The 22,820-nt window shown below is 43.7% G+C and overlaps 1 protein-coding gene and 1 non-coding gene across 2 annotated transcripts in view; both read right to left on the bottom strand.

Annotated features, from left to right (window-relative positions):
• Positions 1-17,443, bottom strand: part of CLVS2 (clavesin 2) — a 65,756-nt gene extending 48,313 nt beyond the window's left edge. Inside the window, exons 1-2 of the mRNA XM_061626314.1 lie at positions 16,850-17,443; positions 9,848-10,022 (exon numbers count right to left, since the gene is read on the bottom strand). Coding sequence (XP_061482298.1) covers positions 9,848-10,022; positions 16,850-17,238 — 564 coding nt within the window. The 5' untranslated portion in view covers positions 17,239-17,443. The remainder of the gene's footprint in view (positions 1-9,847; positions 10,023-16,849) is intronic.
• Positions 17,444-22,088: 4,645 nt separating this feature from the next.
• Positions 22,089-22,207, bottom strand: LOC133384765 (5S ribosomal RNA). The gene has a single exon (XR_009762694.1). It is a non-coding gene; the product is annotated as a 5S ribosomal RNA (ribosomal RNA).
• Between the last annotated feature and the right edge of the window lie 613 nt (positions 22,208-22,820).

Genomic DNA, 22,820 nt, shown 5'->3' with positions numbered 1-22,820 from the left:
GCAAATTCCATGCTTCCGATGATTAGGAAAGGTATTGAAAATAAAACAGCCGATATCATAATGCCGTTGTATAAATCTATGGTGCGGCCGCATTTGGAATACTGTGTACAGTTCTGGTCGCCTCATCTCAAAAAGGATATTATAGAGTTGGAAAAGGTTCAGAAGAGGGCAACCAGAATGATCAAGGGGACGGAGCGACTCCCTTACGAGGAAAGGTTGCAGCATTTGGGGCTTTTTAGTTTAGAGAAAAGGCGGGTCAGAGGAGACATGATAGAAGTGTATAAAATTATGCATGGCATTGAGAAAGTGGATAGAGAAAAGTTCTTCTCCCTCTCTCATAATACTAGAACTCGTGGACATTCAAAGAAGCTGAATGTTGGAAGATTCAGGACAGACAAAAGGAAGTACTTCTTTACTCAGCGCATAGTTAAACTATGGAATTTGCTCCCACAAGATGCAGTAATGGCCACCAGCTTGGACGGCTTTAAAAGAAGATTAGACAAATTCATGGAGGACAGGGCTATCAATGGCTACTAGCCGTGATGGCTGTGCTGTGCCACCCTAGTCAGAGGCAGCATGCTTCTGAAAACCAGTTGCCGGAAGCCTCAGGAGGGGAGAGTGTTCTTGCACTCGGGTCCTGCTTGCGGGCTTCCCCCAGGCACCTGGTTGGCCACTGTGAGAACAGGATGCTGGACTAGATGGGCCACTGGCCTGATCCAGCAGGCTCTTCTTATGTTCTTATGTTCTTAGAGTTTATGAAGTAATGCAGATCCACATAATACATTTAAAGCACATCCAACTCACATTTAAAGCACATGACTTCCCCCAAAGAATCGTGGGAAGTGTAGTTTCCCCCTCACAGTTATAATTCCCACCACCATTAACTAACTACAGTTCCCAAGATTCTGTGGTGGGATTCATGAGCTTCAATGTATGTTGAATGTGCTTTAAATGCATGGTGTGAATCCACCCTAGTATGCTGTGCATTCATTAATGCATTGAAAATAACAATTTTAAAAGACACTTTTTTAAACAGGGCTGTAGCTCAGTGGTAGGGCACATGCTTTGTATTCACAGGTCCAAAATTCAATCTCTGGAAGAGATTATTGCCTGGAATCCTGGAGAGCCAATGCTAGTCCATGTCATCAGTACTGAGCTAGATGGTACCAAATGGCCTGACTCGGTATAAAAGAGGAAAGAGACCTAAGGGCCACAGTGACTCTGAAATTTATTTATGTATTTTATTTACAACACTTATATACTGCTTTATTGTAAAAACCTCAGCGGTTTCCAGAAGGAATTAAAACAATAAAATTATTGGCAAAAACAGTTAAAGACAGGTATTTAAAATATTCAAAATAATAAAACCAACAATGAGTTAAAACAGATAAAAAACATAACAGCTTCTACATGCCTGGGTAGGCTTGCCTAAACAAAAATATTTTTAGCAGGTGTCGAAATAAGTACAATGAAGGTGCCTGCCTAACATAAATAGGCAGGGAGTTCCAAAGCGTAGGTACTGCCAAACTAAAGGATCAATTTCTTACAAGAGCAGAACAAGTACTATGTGGACCCTGTAACATGGAAAGCATACCTTGAACTTGGCCTGGTAGCAAATCAGCAACAAGTGCAAATTTCAGAGCAGAGGTATTATGTGCTGATAGGGTCTCACTCATGTCAGCAATCGTGCTGCGGCATTCTGCACTAACTGCAGCCCCTGGGGTCAGGTTGTGCTACATGGGGATTTCTGTGACCTTGGCTGACTGGCTGCCAAGATCTTTTTAGTGTTGGTTTTTGGTTAGGAACACTGAGTTTTCTGTCTTACTTATAGGAATCTTGTTGCGGTTGGTATGGTATTGCATTTAGGAAAACATCACTGTTTTTTCTTTTTGCATTTCATTTACCTCTGACCTTACTCCCTTACATCCATAGAAGCAACAACAGTGGTTCCAAGTGCTCAGCTCAACTCCTTTAAACCCACTGATGATGCACCTTGGTATTTGCATGATGGATTGTTTCTTGCCCAATAGCAATAAAAGAATTCACATACTGGAAAGTGTGGCTTCAGTTGCTGTTGTTCCCAATCTACTGCCTGTGAAAGTAGACTAAACCATGTGTGTTTTCTCTCTGTCAATCATTACTCACTGGAATTTGGTTAGCTATCAAAATTAGTTTATAGCAGCCCAGAGAGCAGGCAGAAAAGAGTAGAGAATTTTCTTAAGTTTTACTCATTTCTCAAACATCTCTCTGCAGTGAAGGGTCAAGTCTGTAAAGAAGGCTGGAGCAGCCATGTTAAAAGGCAGGCATTGCATTCCAGGCAGGGGGTTGCCAACCCTGCTTTGAGATGGATATTGTTGCAGAGGATCCCTAGTCAAGCCTTATCAACAGCACAATCCTAACAATATCTACTCAGAAGTAAGTCCTGTTGAGTTCTATGGGGCTTAGTCCTTTAGTAAGTGTGTTTAGAATTGCAGCCTTCAGGGGCATCCATCTTTACTCCTGAGTGCTCCTATCTAACATCTCCACAGCACTAGGCTTTCTGCCTACAATGGCTTTCTTGTGACTGGCCTGGCCTGAGGGCACTTAAACCTTTCTTGCCAGAAGCAAGTAGGCTAAATTAAATGTTCCTTACCAGGCTGTCTAAGCAGGTGAGAAGGAATGATCCCATCACTTCAGCTGGAGCGGGAAACACCCTCATTTAGTTAAGATGTCTATCTTTATTTCCAGTCAGAGAGGGGTATTTTGTTTGAGTGCTATGCTCCAAGCACCTGTGGGTTGATGCTTAATGTATCATGCTTAATGACATCACTAGGGCACGCCCCTGACATCTCAGGTTTTGGGATGTTTCTGACCTCGCAACCTGTAAAAAAGCCCTAGTACCCACGCATTCACCCATGAGCAGCACCTTGCTTTTTCTTGAAAAGAAAAGCAAGAAAATTGATCCCTGGCTGTTTACCTCCCTTGCTGTCCCTGATGTAGCTCCTCTTGACTGCAGCTGGAAAAAGAATTACAGTGTTTTCCTTTTTGCCAGTGTCTCTTAATTAGTAGAAAAGTGTTAGCGAGAGGCTTCTGACAGAATGATTTGTCTCCATAATTTGGGGGCTACAGACTGCATGGACAATATAGAGAGCAGAGACGTAATAGCACCTTCTATTTACACTCAAATGAAAAGGGACACTGAGGAGGCCACTGTGAACTTGGCCTATCACCTATATTGAGGTGGGGAACTCTGATGAACTCTGATAATGCTTCTTTCTCCTGGATTCTTCTATCCCCCTGGATGGAGAACAGAGAGGGGTGTGAGACTGTGTGTAGAAACTAGCTTACTGTACAACAGTAACATGTACATTAATTGCTCTGCCCACATTTGCCTCTTGCCCCACCCAGCACTGGCATGTGACCCCAGAAGGCTGTCCATAAGGGAATGTGGCCCTGAGGCTGAAAAAGGTTTTCCACTCCTGACCTACATTGTTTGTTGTCTTCAAATGTTGTCAGTACTGTACTCCCTTACCATAAAGCAGTTTTAAACATTTTTTATCATAACAGAATCTGGCTTTTTTTAAGCTTGGGTCCTAATATTTCTCAGATTAATGATTTGGCTTACCATTCTACACCAAGAGCAAGATTTTTGTGAGTTAACAAATGAGAATGAGGGGCCAGGAAACTGTCCCTGATCCTGTGCTTATTGTTCCAACAAGCTTTCCCAGAAACACAGGAAGCTGCCTTACGCTGAGTAAGAACATTGATCCATCTAGCTCAATATGGTCTACACTGACTGGCAGCGGCTCTCCAGGGTTTCAGACAGTATTCTCTCCCAGCCCTATCTGACAATGCCAGGGATTGAACCTGGGACCTTCTGCATGCAAAGCAAGCGCTCTGCCACTGAGCAGTGGCCCCTCCCATCTGGATGAATATATCTCTGCAGAAGAAGAATACCCAGTTCTACTGTCTCACCTGTATGAAATTATTTTACGATTCATGAAATGATTTTGGAATTCAAATGTCATCTGTAAAATGTAATAACACAAAGCGGCAAACCAAATGTTGCTCAATGATATCCAGAGGGAATTCATACACATGGTTTCAGAAGGAGAAACAAAGCAAAGAGCACCCTAAGAAACTCATATCCATACATTTATCCCTTATCTCTCAGATACAAGCAGGGTGCTTCTGCAAAAGAAAAGAGAGGAAGAAAGGCTACTTAAAAACCACCTAGCATGTGTTTTCTGAGTTGCAGTGCAATCCTAACCATGTCTATTCCAAAGTAAGCCCTCATTGGAGCTTACTCCCAGGTTAGTGGGCTAGAACTGCAGCCAAAGAAGACATAGTAGACTGATCACCCACCAACTGGTCTGCTGAGCCTAGGGGTAGGCAGTGTTGTTGGAATACAACTGCTATCCAGCCAATGTGACCAGGATCAGGGATAATGGGAGTGGTAATCTAACATCTGGAGTGTACCATGTTGGCTACCTTTAAGCAGGTCAGTTTGTTAATCCTTGAGTGCCCCTCTGCAGGAGCAGCAGTCTTTGAAAGGCCTGTGCTAGTTTTTTTTACCCTCCCCTGCTCCTGAGGGAACCACCCATTTTTGCTTCCTTTTTTCTTTTCCTGTAAAAGCAATTAATTTTTGTCAGCTGTCATTTGAGCTGTGCAAAGTCTTGTGAGTCAAAACAAATACAGTTTTGCTAATTAAACAGAGTAGGTGTTTATCAAGACAGCAAGTTAGTAATATGTTTTCATTGGTTATGTTCCCTTTTCAGTATCTTCCTTCAGCACTTTTCTAACCTGCAATCAGTTTATAAATCTTCCCTTTATTTTCTGTTGCAAGGCAGATTTCAGTCAGATTCAGCAAGTGACCTCCCAAGGGAAGGCTGCAAGTTTTACAACACATCACAGGTCCTGAGTGGCCCCTTAAAATGTTTTGGTGGCAGCTGCTGATTTAATACTGTATTGTTATGAGGATGCTTTAACACTGATCAACAGGAACACAAATACAAAGGTGATTTTCAGACCAATTTACTGCTCCCAAGCCAAACTCTAATGTATCTCAGAGAAGTATAATTCCCCCAAACAAATTCATGTATGTATTGTCAAGAGAAGGGCACTAAAGGCTGCAATCCTATACCCACTCTTGGAGGCTGGGCCTGGCAACCAAGAGGTCTTCTGTATCTTTAAAAGTTGTGCAGGGGGAAGGGAGAATTCCACCTTGTGGTTTTTCCCATTACAGAGTTGCAAGAACACCTGCACTTGGCTGACTTTCTCTTCTCCTAAAGATACAGGATCAGTCTCAGGCCCTGAGCCTGGCAACCCTAATTAGAATGCTCTGTAAGTTTACCTCTCTGGAACAGTTATTTTTTTAAACCGATGAAACTTTTTATCCCCATATTTTCCAGTAGCTGGGACATAAAAAGCACTCCAGACACAGGAACCAGCTGGAAAGTGCAACTACTCTAACTTAAAAGTGTGTGTATGTGGGAGAAGAGAATGTGTTTGCCTGGTGCCTAAATGATAATAATTATAAGACTAGGTGGGCATGAGAGATCCAAGTGACAAAAGATAGAGAGTACGAAATAGGAGTTCCTCTCAAGAGATTCCTAAGGGTTCTCAACAGATCGAGGAAATGGAGCAGGTTTAGAAACGTTATAGGAAATGTTGTATAAATAAGAAACATGCAAAAATATGATCTCAGAAGCAAAATTTCTCAAAGATGACACAATTTCTGTACGATCAATGGTATAAAAAGTAAAGGCCAACAACAAGAAAACAGACAATAACTGATCCTGTTTAGGTTAAGGGTGAGTTGATCCCCCCCTCCATTTTGTTGCCCTATTTGTGGGTGGCAAACCAGCCATTGCAGTGATTTTTAGGGATGGAGATGAATGAAGTGTACCACCAGCAAAGCAGTTCCAGTAACCAGTATTCACTGTTCAGTGCCGCACCACCATACCCAAAGTGTTGCTCCATGATGACTTAGCATCATACTGGTGGGAGGCTTTAGGGGTAAATTGCCAGCCCCAAAGTATTTCTGCCCCCAAAGCAATACTATCCCATTGTGTAGCACTGCTATAGGGCTGGGTGGAGAAACCTCAGATCCAGTGGCCAAATGCGGCCCCCCAAGCCTCTCTATCTGGCCCTTGGGACTCTCTGCAGGCCATCCCCCTCTTCCTCGCTTGCCCTGCTCTCTGCTTTTTGCCTGGCTGGAATGAGTTTTTGAACCATGATAATGCCTCTTACTTGCCTGGATGGGGAGATATGTATGGGTGAAGCTGTGCAGAAACCTCTGACTGTTGCTGGGCTGGAGTGTAGCCTATGTACAATGGTGAGAGTTACACCTATTTATCTGTCCATTTTGCCTCTCCCCCCCCCTCCGCAGTGGCATGCAGCCTCCAGGAGGTTGCCCACAAGGAACTGTGGTCCATGGGCCAAAACAGTTTCCGTATCCCTGTTCTAGGGCTTCAGATGGGAGAAATGCCAGTTGCCAGCCAATAGCTGCTGGAGTTCCTCTCCTGGCAGCATCAGTGGGTTTTGGTGACCTGCAAATTCTTCTCCCACCTCCAGGATTTGCTGGGGGAATTTTGCCCCTCCTCCCCACCACAGCCCAAGTTCAAACTGGAAATACTCCACTGAGAACTTTTGGCTCAGTCAGCACCAGTTTAGTCAGAAAATCATTAGTAGAACTGAATGGTTTTTTCACAGAATGATATAAAATATTGATCAAGATTTAAAAAAATTAAAAATATAAGAATTGCACAAGCAAAACCCACTCCAAGACTGGGCTTTTTCAGGGGATGAGTAACCACAGCTGATTTAAAATCAAAGAGAAAACAACAAACATATTAGGATGATTAAGGCTCCTGAACCATTTGCATTGTTTTCATGCCCTTTTATTCTTCTGGTTGTTTCTTCCATTCAGCAGCATTTTCTTTTCTTACTTTCCCTCAGTGTGCTCACTCATTTTACCACAACACCATTTAGTCTCATTGGTTCTGGTGACCCTCGTGACTTTGTCCACATGCGTCTGTGGCATTATCATAACAGATTACCATAGTGACATCACATGGCTTGCCACTGCCAATCAGATTAAACAACAGTGTGGGTAAAGACAGTAGCCCTTTTCAGGCATTCTACCTCCCATGTAGAGCAACATGGGAGCAGGACCATGTCAAGTAGCCCCCCCTCTCCTGACACAATGTGTACTGAGAAGTCCCTCCTCCAGCATCTGTGCAAATAGTGCAAACATCTGAAGAGAGGGAGGCCTTTGCCTATACAGCTATATGCATGAGGGCCCCCTCGCTGCAGACATTCACACTGGATGGATGGATGCCAGAAGAGTGCTTCTCAGCATGCTCAATAGTGGGGAGGGGGCTACTTGGTACAGCCCTGTTCTCATGTTGCCTTATACAGGGCTAGAGAGGGCAAAGAAGAAGGAAAATAGTGACCAGAAGAACAAATATGTGCATCTAAAATTGCCAGAAATGAGAAGTGTCTTTCAATATTCAGGGGAAAAAATAGTAATTTTTGTCTCAGCCCCATAATAATTATGTAGTTCTTCAACCTTGTTTTTTTAATATAACATTCTTGTATCAAGACCAGTGACTTGTGAATCCATTGATGGATATTGGGTATAGAACTGACATGAGAACATGACCTTAGATCAGAACTCTATAGAACAACTATGAAAACTCTGGCAAGCCCTGCTAAAATTGACTGTAATATCAGAATGCATAAAAGCTCGTAGAAATGGTTGTTCATCTGCTTTATAGAAGTCATAAAAGCATTTCAGTACTTAAAATGTACGCAAATGAATGCATTTCTCCACAGAAACGCAGAACAGACTGCAGTGACACAAAAACCTCAATATTTCGATATAAAATTTTCAGTTTCCCCTTAGATAAACATTTACTTTAATGAAGATAGTTTTTCATGTATTAAATACCATATGATGCACTTATATACCATGATTCAGTGATTTAACATTACAGGAGAAGATAACTTTAATCAAGTATGAGTTAATGGCAAAGAAAAAGTTCACAGCAATTCCCATTAAGCATTAAGATATCAGCTTACTCTCAGAGTCATATATAGGGTGGAATCACACGACCATTTACTGCATGGAAAATGGAAATGGACTGCCTTCAAGTCAATTCCAACTTATGGCAACCCTATGAAGAGGGTTTTCATGGTAAGCGGTGTTCAGAGGGGGTTTACCATTGCCTTCCTCTGAGGCTGAGAGGCAGTGACTGGCCCAAGATCACCCAGTGAGCTTCGTGGCTGTGTGGGGTAGTGGGCTCTCCAACACTGGAGGCATTCAAGAGGCATCTGGACAGCCATCTGTCAGGAATGCTTTAATTTGGATTCCTGCATTGAGCAGGGGGTTGGACTTGATGGCCTTATAGGCCCCTTCCAACTCAAAAATTGGGTGGGGAATTAGAACCCTGGTCTCCCTGGTTGTACTCCAACACCTTAACCACTACACCACACTGGCCTCTAAAACCCTCACTAATGAACTAGTCATTTGTACCCTGTGGCCAAGTGTTATCACACTCTTAAACACGGTGGAGAATCTTGCGAATTTGGTGCATGGTGACATCCGGTTTTACAGTATAGCCTGAAACTACAAGCTCTCCATATGGTTAGCACACCACTGAAGCTACCTCAGTATTCTAAGGATGTGAAGATATGTTTTAGCCAATCTATATATTACTTTCATCACAGGAGTCAATGTCCCAGCAGCAAGTTCCCTACTTCCTAAATAAATGCTGTGAAGTAGAACTCGCCACATGAAACAAGGCCACCATGCATTACTCAAAGCAATGGTGGCAGTTGGCAGGGCTAAGGAATCTCACGGTGCAAATACACTGCTGAGGGATATTTAACAATACATGAGGTGGAGAACTTGTACAAGGATATTTCCCACAGTGAAAGTATTATCTTGACTATATCTCCATGTCCTCCGGACATAGTTCTGAGGTGGCCTAAGCAGTAGCTACTATAAAATTAATTCTGCCATTATTCATGCAAGCACCAATATGCAGCTATGTGGTTTTTTTCTCTCTCTCTCCTCACAACATACCTGAAACCTACAGCAGTACATCTATTTCTTTATGCTGATTTGGGGGCGGGGGCGGCAATGGGGTATTTCAATGTTCTCAAATGTGATACATAGCAACTACCACAACCAATGTATTCTGGGTAATTAGAAAAGATGCCAGTGGGAAAAACACGTGTTACAGAAGGAAGAGACCAAACTTCCATCTACTCCATCTTCCTGCTACAAGACAGAATCATTTAGATGCTGTTCTTCACCCACCAGCTGCTGCAGTCTAGGCTAGCATGTGCCACAAGCAAAGACAAGAGAGAGATATCACAGAAGGTAGCCTCTGAATAACTCACTCAAGTGAGTCATATGTCGTATAGGGAATGATCTCAGACTGCACATCCAGGAATGTCAGTGTTAATTCCACTTTTGAAGGGATCTCATTTTGGCTGGACAATACACAGCATCAATGACATACAATCCAAATCTGCCTCCTCTGGCAGTTTTTGTTATTCCTCAGCCCTCAATAACAATTTTGAGCTCACTGATTTGAGGCAACCATCAAATATGAGCCTCTTACCCTTCACAGCTGTAAGATAAACAGCCACTTGATAAACTGCCACTTCAGTTGAGTCACAAATTGTGAGAAAATGCACTTACATCCTAAAATCTTAGTTACTGGATTATTTGAATCTACATTCTTCTCTTCTGCTTGTACTGTCTTTAGCATGGAACCAACTGAAAAAGAAGGGAGGTGTTTTTGAGGGGATGGAAGAGTAGGAGATGTATGAGTAATGCTTAAATCACTTTTACCTGAAGTCCTTCTATGGCTAATCGAAGCATACTTGGTGTCAGCTTAGAGGCCTGTTTGAAAGTGAAGTTGCTCCAGTCTATAATCAAAACAAATCCATTTACTTGGAGTTCTGGATCCTCAATCATGGCTTCTAAAGAAAGAAGTATGGCACGCAAAATATCCACCAGTGTGTACCTGTCAATGCAGAAGAGATAGTCTTAAGCTAACTAACAATGTTCAGATGCTAGAAAAAAGGATATTATTTGCTACTGGTTGTTAAAATATCAAATATGCATATGATATAGCATGTACCATGAGTTTCAGTATACGTGGTCAGTTGTACATACTGTGAGTACATACACAAATGTTTAACATTGGGGTGATACTGCAACATTGCTGCATTTGTACAAAGCACTAAACCATGGTTTTAGAGCTATATAGATGAGTCCAAGTGAAGCACCAGAGTCTCAGGTTAGTGTTACTTGGTTTAAAACAAATTCTGCCTAGATGAAAAAGCCAGCTTCATAGCTCATAAATTGGCTTATTACGAAACTGACTAGAATATGTTTTCAACTACAATCCCCAGGTTGTACATTACGCTAAGACAAGAGTCTTTAAAGTGAACCTAAATTTAGCAGAAATCCTTCTCCCAGCTTCATAAGGAGGTGAGGGGAGTAGCTTAACCCAACACTTTGTTTAGGTTAATTGAGCCTCATGCACATCGTAATAGACCATAGTTTAGCACTGAGTGTAAACCAGGTCAGTGTCTATCACTGGTAAGTGAAAACAGAGATGCAAACTGTGGATGACGTTATACATTATATTAATCAAGCAGTGGTAACAGAAGGTAACCTGATTTCCCCCCACTTTGCTTGTGGTCTTCACTGTGATAGGACATACCAGTGCAAACCTCCCCAGTGTGCTGAGTGTTGGTGTAGGTTCTCCCAAAAGTGACATTCACTTGTAGAAATCAGACTGGATCACACTATTCAACGTGAGTCAGAATTGTTAAATTATAGTAAGCTTGGGTAAAAAAAAAATGTTTCTCTTTAAAAATGTGCAGGATTTCTCTATGTATTGAAAAAAGGCTTGTTACATAGAAAGGTGTTTACAACTAGATAGACAATTGGTCCATCTAGCTTAGTGCTGTTTATACAAGGGATGGGAAGATGTTGTTAACGCCCATCTGCCGCAGCTGGCGTGGTCAATGTCAGGGATGATGGCAGTCCAGCAGTAACTGGAGGGGCACAGGTTTTCTATCTCTGGTCTATAATGACAGGCAGTGACTCTCAAGGATTTTGGAGAGGAATCTTTCCTGACCCTACCTGGAGATGCCAGGGAGGGACTGAACTGGGACACTCTACCATTAATCTATGATCCTTCAGTAGGTTTCTCTGCAGCTCTCCATGGAATGGACCTACCATGGAATTTTCATTAGCTAGCTAGCTAGAGAGAATAGGAATGCTGGCTGCAATCCTGCTCCCTGTTAAATTGCTTAAAGCTCATGGAAGTCAATGGGATTTTCACTGCCTGTTTTAAGGCAGTTTTTATTATCTTTAAAAAAGAAAATATGCAATCTCTGTGGGGTACCTTGATTTTCTTAAATGGCCTTCTTCCTGCATTACATAACATTAAAAGAAGTGAACTTCATTTTGCAACACCACTGATGAACATAAAATCCACTACAGGACATATTTTAAAGCAGCATTAAAAAAAAAAAGTTCAGTGCTAAAGCCAGGGCCACCTCTAGGTTTGGGGAAGCCTTGAGCAAAATGCCCTCTGTTGGGTACCCTGTTGTGTTGCTGGATCCCTTAGGCATGTCTGACAAGGAGTGAGCAGCAATGCTCTAAGGATGGATGGGAGCTGGCATTTTAATTTCTGACAATGCTGCAAGTGCCCAACATAATGTCAGTCCAGGGCATTCTGGGAAATGTAATGGCTCATTGACCTGGGGGTGGGGGAGGGCAGGGCAGAGCCCTAGGATGCCAGGCCTCACTAAGGCATTTGAACCCCTAGCCCAGTGATTCTCAAACGGTGCACCGGGGCACACTGGTGCGCCGCAAGAGGTGGCTAGGTGTGCCGCGAATATTATGAAAGTATATTATTATTAAGGTATTTCTATTCATAGTTTAAAATATATTAATATATTTTTAATTTTGTACACGAAGTGCGCCAGAAATTTTTTATATGTTTTACAGTGTGCCGCAAACCAAAAAAGCTTGAGAACCACTGCGTTAGCCCTATGCAAGAGTTGAAACTGTACGTATCACAAACTGCAAGCATTGGTTTTCAAAGTCGCAGCATCAAGCGAATTATGATGAAAGATAGCTGCATTAAAGTCTTCACACAGCAAGGAACAATTTGCATAAATGCTCATCTCAAATTCACTGTAGACTTGCAATATCCAACATTTTACCTCATCCTTATTGTTATTTATGTTGACAGCACAGTAAGGGGGATGGATGTAAACTTGAAGTTCCTTCACAGGCTTGTGACAGATTACATTAATGTATTCTCCTGAGTGATGAAACACAACACATGGTTCATTCTGAACCAGATCTTAAAAACTTGAATGTATGCTTGAAGGAGAGCTGAAATGTTTTGCACAAATTTGAAATTTGCCAACATTTCAGAATCTACATTCTGAAAAATTCTCAAAGGTTCACCTCTGACGGACACTTAAATCTAAATTCCTGTTGTTTTCTTTGAAAGAAATGTATGCTTTTACAGCTTTCACCACCACATCAAAAAGCATCCATGAGGGGACTGTTGAGTGTGTCTGCATACCAAGGAGTAGGGCTACTGGGACAACATGCATTCAACATTTGCACACAAATTTGAGTTCAGAAAATATGCTCCAGGATTCCCCCCCCCCCAAGTTTGTTTCAGAGCTAATTAAAACTTGCTGGCTTTGGGAGTGCCTATGAAGTATTTGTCTTACCCATTTCAACGTGATCAAGTGCTTCAAAGTAAGCAGTATATACTTTATATGCCTCATATGATGTTATGTCTAATTTACCAAAGGCTACTGTGGGGTGTCTACAAGACAAAATGTCACACCCTTCAGGTAAGGTAAAACTCTTGCTTCCCCATTTTCAAGTTTTCTCAGAGAAATGGTGAAGTATGGCAAGTGCTGAAAAGGTAAAATGGAAACCACTGCCTTTCAGTAACGTGGAGAAGACTTGCATTAGCGTGTCAGAAAATTAAATTTTATGTTATATCCAGCTTAAGTGAGTTTTCATGTAGTGTCTCATGGTCACATTTATGTACTCAGTGGTGTATGACTAATTTCTGAAGATAATCTAGGTTTCATGATTAATTTAACTGTGCTTAATGCCCCCTATTTATGCATGCTGTTAGAAAATGTTTATCCCATTTCTAAAATGTTTTATGCCTTAAGAAAAGAGACACAATTACCCATCTGGAAAGTGATTGTACCACTTGAATCCATTAAGCAAAATTCATCCTTCTTGCTGCCAAGTCTCAAAACATATTTAAAGGCAAATGGACATACTGAGGCTGCAATCCTATGCACACTTACCTGGGAGTAATCCCCATTGTACACAGAAAAGGCTTCCTTCTGAGCAAGGATGTATAGGATTGTGCTATGAATTGGTGACACTGATATAGTGTGGGGCTATACCAATGTAAATGTTTAATGCTGGAGTAGAATTTCCTTTTGGAAAGGCTGAATGGACAGCTTTTGCTTCACTGGGGCTGTGTATATTTCATGGTTCTGTGTTATTGCAGAAAAGGCTCCAGTTTGATATTAGGTACAGGATCCAGCATCCTGATGATCCAATCTTGAATTTAAAAAATAAATCTAGCCCTTGTGGTGGTATTTAACAACAGCTCCTAGGTATAATCCCCCCCCCCAAAAAGCCCTGAATATAAGAATCCTTCCCCTACATAAGCAAGTATGGCTTCAATGTATTACATATTCTTTTGTGATTTTGACTTGATATGTATTGTTCACTCTGCTCTCTGTACTATAATTTGTTTTACATGAATTAGTTTGATAAATGGAAGATTCTGAATGAAAAATCAGAACCAGGTTATTGCGATTTATTTTCTGCTACACTTTGGCCCACCTTAATATATGCCTCCTACCTTCTCAGTTCACTTCATGCATCTGACTAATAAGGCTGTTGTCAGTTAAACCTTTGCCACAGCAAGGCATATTTTGTTGTTTTACTGTTCCGCTTTCCACAGCCTAGCATGGTTCCTATTTTAGAGTTTCAACAGCATCCTGGAAAGAGAATTAGTGCACCCTGCTGTTCCTACCTGATGGCTATTTATCATGGTACACATACAAATGAACATATGAAGTTGTGCTGTCTTATACTAACCCAGTTTACTTGACCTCTGTGCATTCAGCAGGAGTGCAAAAGGCACTTCTAAGTATGAAAGGGTACTCCTAATAATGTGAAGTAACCTATGCATCCACAGATATACGCAGGGAATGCTACTTCACAGTTCCACTGAATGTATGCAGGATGCACGGAGGATGAAGCCAAGAAGTACAATCCTGTTCCCTTCTCCATGCTTTCAGTATGTGTATAAAGCGAATGAGTGAACAAGGCTTTTGAAAAACTCAGCGTTGTTTATTTTAGTAATACCTGCCTTCCAAGACATCTGGCAATGGCCTTTGCCAGATCTGATACCCGAGACTGTTTTAACTGTAAAGCAGGAATGGGGAACCGGTGGCCCTCCATATGTTGTTGGCCTCTAATACCCATCAGCATGGCCAATGGTCAGGGATGGTGGGCATTTACAACAGCTACATCTGGAGAGCCACATATTCCCCATCCTTGCCCTAAGGCACATCCATCCCCAGGCCTCAGTAATTCAGATATTCCAGTGATGTAGATCAGGCTGGTCCCCTGCCTGTCCTCGCACACACAACAGGCAATGAAATCTGGAACCAGCATGGGTCAGGAAGTCTGCATGCTGTAGAGGCTCAACTGAGCCTTGCAGGATCTTGCAAGACTATAGACATTTCTTTGAGGATGAATATTTGATTTCCTGCTATGAGCTATTTTTAGGACTACTCTGCCTTTGCTGTTGTTTATCATTTCACTACATTTTTAGCAACTGATGCATATTGAGTTTTAACCTGGAAAGGCATCTGATACATTTTAAGATAAATACATTCATTGGCAGAGTCACGGTATTGGCTTCTGAGATAAAGTCCCTGTTTTTTCAAGGTACTTGCAAAAGTGTTGAACAAGTACACGTGGTGCTATTTGTGGACTCAGCAGCACTCTGATAGAGAGCTTAATCACCATGAGTGCAACACTTATTTCACCATAGTCCTATAACTTCCATAGAACCAAACTGACAGAATCAACAGGTCCAGTTCAAACATTGCCTCTGCAGCTTGTTTTCTGCTCCACTATGTATGGCTCTCATGTTTCATTTGTATCATCTGAAATTATGCATCACTAGGAGTAATTCCAACAATGGGGAACCCTAGGGAAGTAGAATGCTGTCTGAGGAAGTACCCATATGATCTGAACAACCCATGTGACACAGAACTTCAGGTGTCGCTGATACAGCATAGGGGATGACCAGAGGGAAACACTGCAAAAGTATCTGCTGAACTGGGGCAAAGTTGGAACTATTTGTGGGTCAAATGGTGTTGGACAAGGGCCTGGGAGGCTCAGGTTCAAATCTCCACTCCTGCCTTGAAGTTCACTGGTTGACAGTGGGCTAGACACTCTCTCACACCCTTATGGAACTCACAGGGTTGCTGTGAAGATAAAAAGAGGGAGACAAGCCTTGAGCTCCTTCAATATAAAATGTAATGAATCAAACAGAGATAAGGTAGGATGGCATAAACATTCCTCATTCCAAAAAAAACTGAAGACGCTGCTTTCTCTGACTTAGCCTTCTCCAGCCTGGTGCCCTTCAAATGCTGCTGGACTACCACTCCCATCAGCACCAGCCAGAAAGGCCAAATAGTAAGGGATGACAGATGTAGTCCAACCATATCTGAAGGGCACCAGAGTAGGGAAGACTGGTCTAACTAACTCTGTGAAGTTGGGCAGCTATCAACTCCTCTTTGTGGCCCTCTTTGCCCATCCTATGAACATTTGAGTTAAAATATTTTAGGCAGGGAAGATATATCCCTTATTTCAGCCCACTAGATGCATCCTTATGTTGCAGCCAGGATTAGGATAAACTTTGGGGATATTAAAATGGGGTAAGAAATCTCATCATAGCAAAACTAAACACACACCTTTCCTCTTTCATAGAAGGTCTGCTCTGTGTGAAAACTGTTGCTTTTGGTGGGGAAGCTCATCTCAAACCTTCAAAGTGTGAAGCAAGCATACAATATGCCCTCAGACTTTTACGTTGCTTTTGAGAGCTGGGAAACAGCAATCCGTTGAGAAGAGTAGACAACAGCAATGTGTAGATGAGCACTACCAAATTGTCTGTTTGTGCCCCAACTAACTACTTAAAAGCAGGCAAAATTGCATCGGATAAAAATCTGTCAGGGCAAATGGCCAATACCTTTGCTCCTTTTCAGACATCATTGCTCTCATCACAGAAAAACATTATAGCCAGTAAATCAAGAGCATCCCTCTTCACTAAAATGTCTTCCCCAAGAAACTCCAAGTGAATGGTCCAAGTTACAGGCAGGTTCCATTATTTTATGGCCCAACCTGACCAGGTGCAAATGTGAACCTGAGTATGCTGATTCTGGCCATGACAGAGCTCTGGATTTCAAAAGAATTGGAAGGACATCTAACCACCACACTATGTCAGAACACCTGCATCAGATCATCAGCACTGCAATTTGCCACACACAGAAGTCGAACAAGATGCCTTATGCCAGGCATTCTGCTGATCGGGAATGGAATATTAACACCATCATTTCATCGCTGAGACCAAATAGGATTTCAATCTGTTATTATGATGGAGAAATATGTAGACTACAGCATGGTGGTAAATTCAGGTGAGTGTCTCATCCGACCCCAGCCGCCCACAACCTATCAGAACCAAAACTCTGCTTTTACCTGCTTTGGTCCCAGTTGGCAGCAAACAGAACCAGGATCTTCCTGCCATAATGATCAAGGTTAGCCAGCCCTCCGGGGAAGCCATCCTTGAGTGCCTGCTTGATGCCTGCGTCAGTGGCTTTGAAGCTCTTGAACATATCAAGGTTCTGCTGGCGATATTCAAAGTATTGGGCCAACAAGCGAAATGCCTCAAAATGTTGGAACTTCCGGGCCCGAAGGAAACGAAGGATGAAGGCATCGTCCGTACGGAGAAAACCAATGTCTGGCCGGGTGATCACCATGTCCCGTACCTCCTGAATATCCTGGTGCAGGGTGTCTGGGTTTTCATTCAGCTCCAGACGGGCTTTCTCCAGGGTCTTTGGGGACAGGCCGGCCTGCAAATGAGTCATTGTGCCGCTCCGTCCAACACCGCTCCTTCCACTCCTCTCAAGTAAGAAGGGATACAGCCCCCAATGTGCCACAAAGTCTGTTCTTTTTTTCCCCAAAAAAGAAAAAGGGTCCCTTCCTTTCCTTTCCAGAATCCGACGTTTGCTGCTCCTTTGCCTTACAGCATGAATCTCTCCGCAGCAACCCCCCTGGTCCCCTTCAGTCTGCCCCACCTGCTCAGCTCCTCTTTGCCTTTTCTATCTCCCTCTGGCCCATCCACAGCGACTCCACTAAGCAATCCCTCACCTCCAAATCCCCACCCTTCCCACAACCCGCTAGCAACTCGAAGCTGCAGTGTAAACTATACCTTGCATATAACTGAACCCCCAGCTGCGGTCCTTTCACCGCAGTTGCCTGTAGACTGACAGAACAAATGGCTTTGGCGGGGCCCAAGGAGATGGAGTTAGTATTCTTATAACCACAGCTCAAGCAAGGGGTCTCCCTCCTCCCTCCCGCCCACCTACACAGTACCGTCCTTTGGGTTAACTAGTCATTTTGGCCGGATCACCAAATTCCCCGATCAGCATATACTGTGAAGCAACATGATGGCAGAGAGGAAGGCCAAACAGGCGCTGTCCGGTGACTTTCCCTAGATTAGGGATGACGTTGAACGGCGCTGGATATTCCTCTGTTCAAACCAGCGATCTCACCCTAAATCCTGGTGCAAAAGCTCTAGGAAGAAAAGCTTTATTTAGTGAATTCAAAGGTTCGTTAATGCGTGACAGAGGACTAGCGGCACACAACTGGTCTGCTGAAGGGTGTTTTTTTAAAAAAATATATCGAGGTTCTTGTTTGCGCACCCCACCCCACCCCACCCCTTTTAGCCCATGGAGGTTGGGGTGGATGCGCCCTCCCCCTCCTACGTACACAGTGATCTCATCTACTACCAGCAAGACTGTCGTATGTGCCCCTCGGTCGCTCTCAGGTCTTCTCAGGGGAGGGAAAATATCCTCCCGATTGTTCCCCTCCCCCGAGACGCGCACAAACACACACTTCCAGGGCAGAGCGGTTTCAGTCGCCTTGCCAAAAAACAGCTATCCGCCAGGAGAAAGACATTCGGGGCGAAACAGGACCAGCCAAGTAATTCCTACCAGCAAAGCAGGCAGCAACCCCACACAAGGCAATGCGGCACCTTCCGGCATCCATCAGCTACAGCAACTCCTTTTGATGGGAGGCAGCAGCGCGGTCAGGCAAGCCAAGGACATGCCTATGTGGGTCCCCTCCTTAATCTCTCCCGCCGCCGCCTCGCCCTTCCCCAGTCGCTGGTGCCGTCCGGCCGCGGACAGGGCGTGGAGGCGGGTGACGGTCCTCGCTGATCTCTTCGGAGAGGCAGATCTGCTGCCCCCCGGAAGATGGAGCCGCCGGTGAACGGAGCCGCTCCGCCTCTTTGTGCTCTTCAAGCACGAGCAAGCCGGCGGCTTCTGCTGCTGTTTGGCTCTGCCTTGTGTTCGATGCGCCGCTTCTAGCAGGTTTACGTCAATCAAGCCTCCCTGGGCGGCAGCCGCTGCTTCAAGTTATTCCAGATCAAATCCCCCGCACTCGCCCACCCACCCTTCGCGCGCGCATTGTTATTGCCCAGCACGATCTTTCCTCTCTCTCTATTCTTCGGATTTGGGGCGGGGAGGAGAAAGCCGAAGGAAGCGCGCGGGGAGAGGAACAGATTGCCCAAGAATAGTCCAGCCCCACCAGCCATCCTTTGGCCTCTCCCTGCACCTGCTTCGCCAGCCCTTCCCGATCTGCCAACCAGAGCTCTTGAATATGGACCATACAAACCAATCCACAGACGCACCCACACAAAAGGCCCTCCGGAATATCTCACCACCACCATCCCGCGCCTTCTTTCCTGCATTTTTGTGTGCAGAGTCCAGAGGGGCCTGGAATGAATTGCTTATGGCAGTTGCTTTGGGGCGTTTGATGGTGCCCGAGGCCTTACAGAATTATCGCTGAAGTCAAGGCAGTTTGGAACCGGAAAGACAAGCCGCTGTAATGCCAACCGAGAAATACAGCCACATCATTTAAGGACCTGTGTTTTGGCCAAATAACACATATGCATGCCTAATGGTTGCTGGGTCTAAAAGTGAGGGAGGAAAACGCTCAACGGGAAAGGAAGTAGCAAAAGGTGCCAGCAGTACTGTAGTGGCAAATTCAGAAGTGCAGGGTCTCTCCATAATAGTCACACCACACCCCCTCACAGCCACACCCCCTTTTCCACTTTCCCTCCCTGCTGCCTGTTGTCTCCCGAGCCCACACTCCACAACATCCCTAGGAACCAAATAGTATGAAAGGGGAGGCTGTGTATTAGCCACTGAGAAGAGTCTTCTCAGTGGCTGACTCACCTCCTCTCACTCTGATTGGCTCCAATCAACATGAAAGGACAAGGACTCTTTTCAGTGGCTAATGCACTCTCTTTTCATGCTGATTGGCTCACACATAGAGACCTAGTAGGAAACCTATTCCCCCCAAAATAACAGGTCTACGACGACCCCCTCCACGACCCTGGATAACTATACCTCTGGGTGCCAGGAAGTGTTTCTTAGGACTAGGCCACACACAGAGATGCATGTCTCTTACTTTGTTTTCTATAGCATCAAGTGGGGATTTGCATGTGCTTATGAACCATCACACAATGCAAATAACTTTTATGTCACCTGACAACATCTAAAACACCACGTTTTTCATTAGTTCGTCAAAGGACTATTGAGAGGGGGCAGAGCTGTGGCCACTGGCCCCATACCCAACATCAACATGCTTGCTGGCTCCACCCTCTGACTTGATACACTCAGGAGAAGGTCTGAACAGGGAGCCTACATGTTCAGCAACGTCTGTACACAATTCTCTTCACTCACTTGGGAACGCTGATACCACAAGGTTTGCAATTGTGTGAAGCCTGCACACATAGAGCTGTACACATGTAGTGTTCCCATTCAGACCTTCTTCCTAGCACGTGTGTGTGTGGGGGCAGGACAGAGGTAGCAGGTATATTGATGTTAGGACACCTCTTAGTAGCTCAAGTGATGAGAAATCATGTGATTTACTTGAATGTATGAACCTGAATAATAAAGCATGTGGACACATTTATGCCCCAAACTGAAATTGGATTGAACCATTTTGGAAAGAGATGGATGTAAATGCTATAGGTTGCTGATCTTGAAAAGAATAGGTGTGGCAACCTGATGGGATCCCCTTGCAGAAATGCTCACCCTTCTGTTAAGCAGCAAGGGAGTCATTAATGAAATCTGTCATGGAATTCTAGGCATAACTTCCATTTAAGTTCCCATTAGTAATATAGGAAGCTGCCTTATACTGAAGCTGCAGACACACTAGTTCCTTCAAAAGCAGCCAAACCATTTTCTCTGGCTGAGTTTTGAAACTACTATCTGGGTAAAAACACACTCGCTGTGTAAAAACACCCCTCTCTTCTGAAAACGAAGGGGGCCACATGATGCTAGTCAGACCCCACCCTTTTTTACTGTAAAACCTGGTGGGAGCACCTTGAGTGGGTTTTTTTTTTAACATTCAGCTTCAAAGAGATTTCGCAACTGATCAGAAGATCAACCCGTTCCCCCTCCAGGTGTGGCTAATGGAAAGGCTTTGATCTGGTGACAAGTGTGTTGATAGCCTCTCGTGGCTGGATACATTGCCCTTCCTCACTGCTGATTGGGATCACCCACAGCAAAACGTTGGCCAATCACTGTATCTGCCTGAGCCTACAGCAAAGCTTTTCATTGGACACATCTGGAGTAGCAACAGGGCTGATGGCCAGTCAGGTTTGAAGTCTATGTGAAGCTGACTTCACAGTAAAATGCACTGGAGCGGCATTTTCCAAGTGTTCAGAAACAAGTGGAGTCGCACTGAATCCAGCACAACCTCAAGTGTGTCTCTGCCCTGAGTCAGACCACTGGTCCATCTAGTCCAATATTGTCTACTATGCTGACTGGCAGCGGCTCTCCAGGGTTTCAGGCAAGGAGTCTCTCCCTGTCCTACCTAGAGATGCCAGGGATTGAACCTGGGATGCTCTGCCACTGAGCTACGCCCCCAAAATGATGCTTATTTTCAGGCAAATTGATGTTAGAGTTTAAGGGTCCTTCCAAGCAATCTGTTTATTGAGCAATCATCCTGATTTGCTTGCACAGCCCTCACACAGAGGAAGGACAATGTTTGATCTTTATTGAGCATTCATTTTGATTTGTTTGTGTTGAGGTTACACTACAGTGAGCATTCATCCTGATTTTCTTGGGTAGTGCTTATATGTCTTCCAGTTATTCATTCATCCTACACTTTCCAGTGTATTTTCCCATCACTTTCCTAACTGCAAAAAGTCTGTGATCTTTTTAAAAGTGGATTTTTTGAACCAGGAGGATGAAGTGCTATAATCCTCTTTAATTGTGCAAACATAAATATCTGGTACGCCCTTGAATCCCTCCCACAAAATACTGTCAGTCTGGTGGCGACCTAAGAAAATGATTAACAAAATAAGAAGAGCTTTCCTGGGTTAGACCAAAGTCTAGCATCTGACAGTGGTCAGCCCAATGCATCCAGGAAGCCCACAAGCAGAATGTGAAGGTGGCAATTCTTCCCTTTTTATTTACTTCCTTCCCACTTGCTTCCCAGCAACAGTATTTATTCAGGGACATGCCAGTCCCATTAGCTATCACGCCAAAAGTATGTTGTTGGTTTTTTAAATAGGATATTTGTTGTTATGTTCCTTCAAGTTGATTACGACTTATGGCGACCCTATGAATCCTTTTGGATATATTCATAGGGTTTTCATGGTAAGAGGTATTCAGAGGTGGTTTACCATTGCCTTCTTCTAAGTCTACGGCACCCGGTATTCCCAGGCGGTCTCCCATCCAAGTACAAACCAGGTCTGACCCTGCTTAGCTTCCAAGATCAGATGAGATCGGGCATGTTCAGGGTAGTATGGCAGTAGGCAAATAAGATATTAAGGAAAATTAATATTTTCATTACAAATTGTCGGAAAGTAACTAAAGATTATGTGATGTCCAACCATATGGCAATCATAGATCAACAGGCGCATCTCAATCTCCACTTGTAAAGAAATCTAGATAATGTGAGAGATAATTGCCATTGCTTATATATACCCCAATATTTGTGGTGGTAGTTGCATAGGTCTTCATATACTGGGAAAGGGGTTTTATATGTTATAAACATTACTGCCAGGGCCAAAGCTAATAACTGAAAATGGCCCTAAAGTGACATGTATGCTCCCGTGGTTTTATCCTCCCCTTAATATAAGAAAATGTTTTCAGTAGCGCTTAAATTTTATTAAATAAAGCTTCACTTCTGTAACTTCCAGGAGTATGTGATAAATGGTAAGGGAGGGATCGGGTTAGCTGTTAGATCATAAAAGGGTGAGCCGTGGTTGACAGCAAATTATGTGACTATCATCCCCATAACTTGCATCATTCTCACAATGTCAGGCTCTTGGCAGAAAAAAAGGCATCCCTTGAAATAGCACTCACCAGTTCAAGAATGAGGCAAACGTCAAGAGTAATTGAAGGCTACTAGCCACAAAGTTTATATT

Source organism: Rhineura floridana, chromosome 4, assembly GCF_030035675.1.
Source record: "Rhineura floridana isolate rRhiFlo1 chromosome 4, rRhiFlo1.hap2, whole genome shotgun sequence".
NCBI lineage: Eukaryota > Metazoa > Chordata > Lepidosauria > Squamata > Rhineuridae > Rhineura > Rhineura floridana.
This window is presented reverse-complemented; position numbering and strand designations above follow the sequence as displayed.